A 5,454-nucleotide genomic window follows, 5' to 3' on the forward strand; every position below is an offset into this window, starting at 1 on the left:
AGCTCCTGGTAGTGCAAACGGTTACTCAGTTGCTAACCGGAAAGCTGGAGGTTCAAGTCTACAGACAGCTTGGAAGAAAGTTCGGGAACTCCACTGCTGAAAAACCAGAAACGGAAAACCCCTTGGAGCCGAGTTCTACCCTGACACACATGGGGTCGCTGTGACTCAGAATCAATTCAAGGACAGAAGACAAGAACCCTCCAAGTTCAGACTAACCCCCGGCCCTCCTCTGTGATTTCCCCCAATCTCCCAGCTGGGAACACCTTGCTGTAAAATTCTTTCCTGTCTCTCTGCTAAACAGCCCAGAGAACGCAGCGCCTGCCAATCATCTCTGGGACGCCCTCTGCTCCAGAGAACATAAGCAAAGGCCCAGCGCTGTGCAAATTCCCGGGGGTCACCAAACGCTTGCCTGATGGCTTCGAGCCTCACAGCAGCCCCAGGCGCTGCCAACATGGGGACTATTATCCACCACGTCGCGGATGAGAACTGGGGCGGGGAAATGGTGATTGGGCTGCGAACCGTGGTTCTAGAGCAATGTGCTTGAATTCAAGGCCAGTGCTCCTGCGATCAGCTGGCTGCAAGTCACTTCATCTCTCTTAAGCCTCAATTTCCTCAACTCTGAAATGGGGATAATAACATGTTCTTCACCGGATGGCTACAAAACGATCAAAGCGAGATGGCAGGAAATGAAAAGCGCCCTGGTGGCGCAGTGGTTAAAGTGCTGGGCGCTAATCGAAAGGTCCACATTCCAACTCACCAGCTGCTCGGCGGGAGAAAGATGCAGTCTGCTTTCCTAAAGATGACAGCCTTGGAAACACTATGGGGCAGTTTTACTTTGTCCTACAGGGTCGCTATTAGTTGCAATCAACTCGCCAGTGGATTGGGGTTAGTGTTGGTGCTGGCAGGTAATATCTAAGGTATTACAAAAGAAAAACGCAAACTCACGGCCCTCGAGTTGTTCCCGACTCATAGCCACCCCTCCTTGGGTTTCCTAGGCGGTATGGGAGCTCTGTTAGCGTAGTGCCTAAGGCACTTGACTTCTAACCAGAAGGCTGGCGGTTCAAACCCACCAGCCACTCCTCGGAAGGAAGATGGGCCAATCTACTTCCACAGTGATACTGCCTGGGTTTCTGACTCCACGGCACATAACAACCACCAACAACATCTCTATGGAGTAGATTGCCCAGTGTTCCTTGGAGGAGTGGCTGGTGGTGGTTTGTAGTCAAATGCCTTAAGCACTAGGCCACCAGAGCGCCGCACATATAATAAGCCTACAATAAACATTAATTATTTTAATTCTCAGGCCAACGCCCTGTATCCTCCCCAAAGGGCAGCTCCAAGACATAAAAGGATCACCTCAAGGTGGGGTCTCGAACCTCGGGTCTGCAGAGTGGAGGTGCACGAAGCTGCAGAGCAGCCCTGCCTCCTCGGCGGTCCCCAGAGAATAAGGGGGGGAGGGGATGCCAGCCGGCGAGCCCCACGTGCCTCGCCCCACGTGCCACTAGTCAACATACGAGCGCGCAGGCGTCCCAGGCCGGCGCCCATTGGCCGAGGGACTGACACAGGCCGCGCGGGGCGCCCCGCCCGGTCGGTTGGGCTGCGTGCCCGTCGGTGCGTGCGTCCTGGTCGCCGCTCGGCCCTAGCAATGGCATCCTGGCTGCAGCTGCTGTCGCTGGGGCTGCTCCTGGGCGCCGCCGCCGCCCCCGCGCCGGCCTGGGAGCCGCCGTCCCCGGAGCTGCTGAAGCCGGCCCGCTTCGCCCTGAGGATGTACAACCGCGGCCGGGCTCCGGGGATGCGGGCCGCGCTGGGAGCCGTCCGCGGTCGCGTCCGCCGGGTGAGACGCGCCAGGGCGGGCCTCCGGGGTCCCAAGATGGGGCTGGATGCGGGGAACCAGGGGCGCCTTCGAGATAACTGGGGAGGAGAAAGGGGCCAGGGTGGAGCTGGGGACCGGTAAATCGGGGCCCGCCGTGCCCGCCTTACCCACCCTGCTATCCAGGAGGGCCGGGGGTCGCTGTACTCCCTGGAAGCGACCCTGGAGGAGCCGCCCTGCAACGACCCCACGGTGTGCCAGCTGCCTCTGTCCAAGAAGACGCTGGTGAGTGCTGGGCTCGGGCGATTCCTCGTCCCAGGCCGAGTCAGGCCTCCCTGGAAGAGTTTGTTTCCAGGCCCCAGGGCCGAGGCTGAGAGGCTGCCCCGAGAGAGGGAGGGTGGATGTCCGGGGCAGGCCGGGCCCATTCTCCGCGCTGGAGGTGCGTGCCCTGGCGCTGGTCCTCGTGGGAGGGGTCCCCATCTTCACCTTAGCCAGCCCCAGTCCTCAGCCCCCCTGACTGGCTACCTCCTCTCTCTGCAGCTGTGCAGCTTTGAGATCCTGAATGAACTAGGCAAACACATGCTGCTGAGACGGGACTGTGGCCCGGTGGATACCAAGGTTGCAGGTGCTGGGGCAGCCCCAGGTGGTTGACATAGCCCAGACCAGGCCTTCCTCAGGCCCAGCCTCCATTCCTCTCTGTTCCACCCCCATGCAGACACAAACGAGACCCTGAGTTCCGTCCTTCCACTACTGAACAGGGATCCGCTGCCCCAGGTGAGGAGTCCCTGTCTGTCTGGGAGCTGCCTCATCTTCCTCTCTCCTCACCTTGGAGGGGGCTCCCTGGTCAGGCTGACAGGGCTCCTAAAGACCCTTCGGCTTTTCCAGGACTTTTCGGTGAAGATGGTCTCAATCTTCAAGAATTTTGTCACTACCTACAACCGAACTTACGAGTCGAAGGAGGGTGAGGACCCAGCCTTGGCTGTACCTGTCATGGTCAGATGGGGCCTTCTCCTCAACTTAGCACTTTGGTATTGGTGGAGGGGAAGGACATGTGAGAGAGTGTACCCCTAAGTCCCTGAGTCCTTCTCCAGCTTCCCAGGATCAGGAGGTACCCCAGCCATCTGGCCTCTTCTCCCATGACCTTCTAGGCCAGAAGCCATCCATGAGCCTTCATCCTGGGCAGAGTGGGATGGGGCAGAGGCTAGCTTTTCTTTCTGGAGATCCTGCACTCCTGGCCCCTTGGCTTTTGCCCATGCCCACCTGTCGGATGACACCTATTGGCTCCCATCTGGGTTACGGCTTTCATGGCCCCAAAAGTTGCCCACACCTCCCACTACATCATCACTTGCAGGTCTAGCCCTCACCCCCGCCCCAGGGTTCTGTCCTTCCTGAAAAGAGCTTCTGGTCTGATTCAGAGCCCACATGATCCCCAGGGAAACCCCTGTCTCCTATTTTGATCTTCCTGGGTTCCCAGCTCCTTCCTTTCACGCTCTTTGTCCCCAGAAACCAAGTGGCGCATGTCAGTCTTTGCCAATAACATGATTCGAGCACAGAAGATCCAGGCCTTGGACCTTGGCACAGCTCAGTATGGGGTTACCAAGTTCAGTGACCTGACAGGTAGGGGTGGCGGCCAGAACCCGCCTGGACCTGGAAGAGACAGGGCCTGCTCTCAAGGCCTCTGGTCAGGCTGGCTTAGAAGAATTCCCTGACACTCACACACTCTCCTGCCTGCCTTTGTCCACAGAGGAGGAGTTCCGTACCATCTACCTGAACCCCCTCCTGAGAGAGGGTCCTGGAAAGAGGATGCGCCCAGCCAAAGCCCCCAAGGACCCCATGCCACCTGAATGGGACTGGAGGACAAAGGGAGCTGTCACCAAAGTCAAGAACCAGGTCAGTCCTAGTGTACCCAAGAACATGTATAGGGTTGGCAGACAATGGTCCTATAAGTTTATGTGTATGATCTGAATTCTCAGGTGTATAGCAGAGCTGACAAGGGGCAAGGTTGTGGTCACTGCTTGGTCACAGCCAGCTACCCAGAGGGACTGAGTAGTTGAACCTGTGGGCTCGGGACCATAGTCGCAGGGAACATCAAGCTCAATTGGCATAACATATTACACAAAACATGGTTCCACCTCGTACTTTGGCAAGTAGCAACTGGGATCTTAAAAGCTAGCAAGCTGCCATCTAGATGCAGCGATGGGTCTTTCATCGTCCAGAGCAAAGAAGAATGAAGAAAACCAAAAATTCATGGATACAATCAGTCCTAGTGACTGGTACACCATCCAATCTGCAGCCTATACAAGACTATGAGACCAGAAGAACTAGATGGTGCCCGGCTCCCAATGTCAACCACTTGGAAGGGGATCTATCTAGGAGATCCTGGATAGAGAGGGAGAACAATGTGGACAAAACTCAAAATCATTGGGAGAAAAAAAAAAGGCGGGGGGGGCAGGTTTGCTGGTCCAATAGAGCCTGGCAGAACCACTGAGACTATGGCCCCTAGCTGCCCTTCAGGTCTGGAATTGAACCCACATCTGTGGCTTCCAGCCAAACAAAAGACAGGCATATGAGTTGAACATTTACTGAGGTAGATAACACTCCTTGGAGAAAATAATCATGGGAGAAAGAAGGGCTGCTTGTGCACTGGGAGACAGCTCAGGGGGCAGGAGGGCATGGAGAGATGGACACAAGGAAGAGGTAACTATGGGGAGGAAGTGAGAGGGGGGCTGTTGCATTGGGGTAAATTGTGGTCAATGTCATGAAACAAAGTGTGAACTGCTGTATGGAAAGTGAATTTGCTCTGTAAATTTTCACCCAAATCACAATAAAAATCAATTAATTAATTAATTAAAAAACAAAAGTACTAGGTCAGTCCTAGGGTGAGGGTAGATGGAAGGAAGGAGGCGCTGAGGCTGGGGAGGGCCGAGCCCCATCTCTTCTGTCTCTCGCAGGGCATGTGTGGGTCCTGCTGGGCCTTCTCAGTGACTGGCAACGTGGAAGGCCAGTGGTTCCTGAACCAGGGGGCCCTGCTCTCCCTCTCTGAACAGGGTGAGCATCCCGCTGCTCCCCCATCCCCAGCCCAGCCCTTCCACAGGGCTCCTCGGGACCAGCCTTCTGTCTCCTAGAGCTCTTGGACTGTGACAAGGTGGACAAGGCCTGCATGGGCGGCATGCCCTCCAACGCCTATGCAGCCATAAAGACTCTGGGTAGGCACTGACGGGGTTGGGTGAGGGGGTGATTGGAGCAGGAAGTCAGTTTGAGGGAGAGAGATGTGCGCTTGGGAGTCACACAGAGCTGGGTTCAGGTGTGCGTGCTGACTCCCACTGGCACATCCTCCCCCTCAGAACCTCAGTATCCCCATCAGTGAGATGGGGCTGAGCGTGTCTCCCTGGTAGGAGTGCCTTGAGTATCAAGTGAGGGAATACGTGGGAAGTTTTTGCCACAAAGCAGGGGCTCTTAGTGTTTCCTCTGCCTGGAGGTCTGTTTTGCATAATGCTATGACACCAAGGAGCCAACCCACCTCAGCCCTGGGGAGAGCTTGGTTGTGCAGAGGGCTTAGGGGGGCCTGGCAAGGGTTGGGGCTGGGTTAGGAGTGAGAACAATCAGGGACAAGCAAGCCAAGGTCAAGAGCCACGGGAACCCTG

At 56.4% G+C, this 5,454-nt stretch overlaps 1 protein-coding gene across 1 annotated transcript in view; it reads left to right on the plus strand.

Annotated features, from left to right (window-relative positions):
* Positions 1–1,645: 1,645 nt before the first annotated feature.
* CTSF (cathepsin F) overlaps positions 1,646–5,454 on the plus strand; it is a 5,328-nt gene continuing 1,519 nt past the window's right edge. The window contains exons 1-9 of the mRNA XM_042781536.1: positions 1,646–1,834; positions 1,997–2,095; positions 2,351–2,435; positions 2,526–2,584; positions 2,696–2,771; positions 3,314–3,427; positions 3,555–3,700; positions 4,762–4,858; positions 4,936–5,016. Of these exons, the coding sequence (XP_042637470.1) occupies positions 1,646–1,834; positions 1,997–2,095; positions 2,351–2,435; positions 2,526–2,584; positions 2,696–2,771; positions 3,314–3,427; positions 3,555–3,700; positions 4,762–4,858; positions 4,936–5,016 (946 nt within the window). The remainder of the gene's footprint in view (positions 1,835–1,996; positions 2,096–2,350; positions 2,436–2,525; positions 2,585–2,695; positions 2,772–3,313; positions 3,428–3,554; positions 3,701–4,761; positions 4,859–4,935; positions 5,017–5,454) is intronic.

This window comes from Orycteropus afer, unplaced genomic scaffold, assembly GCF_000298275.1.
Source record: "Orycteropus afer afer isolate SDZICR_OR568_19922 unplaced genomic scaffold, OryAfe1.0 scaffold00130, whole genome shotgun sequence".
Lineage (NCBI taxonomy): Eukaryota > Metazoa > Chordata > Mammalia > Tubulidentata > Orycteropodidae > Orycteropus > Orycteropus afer.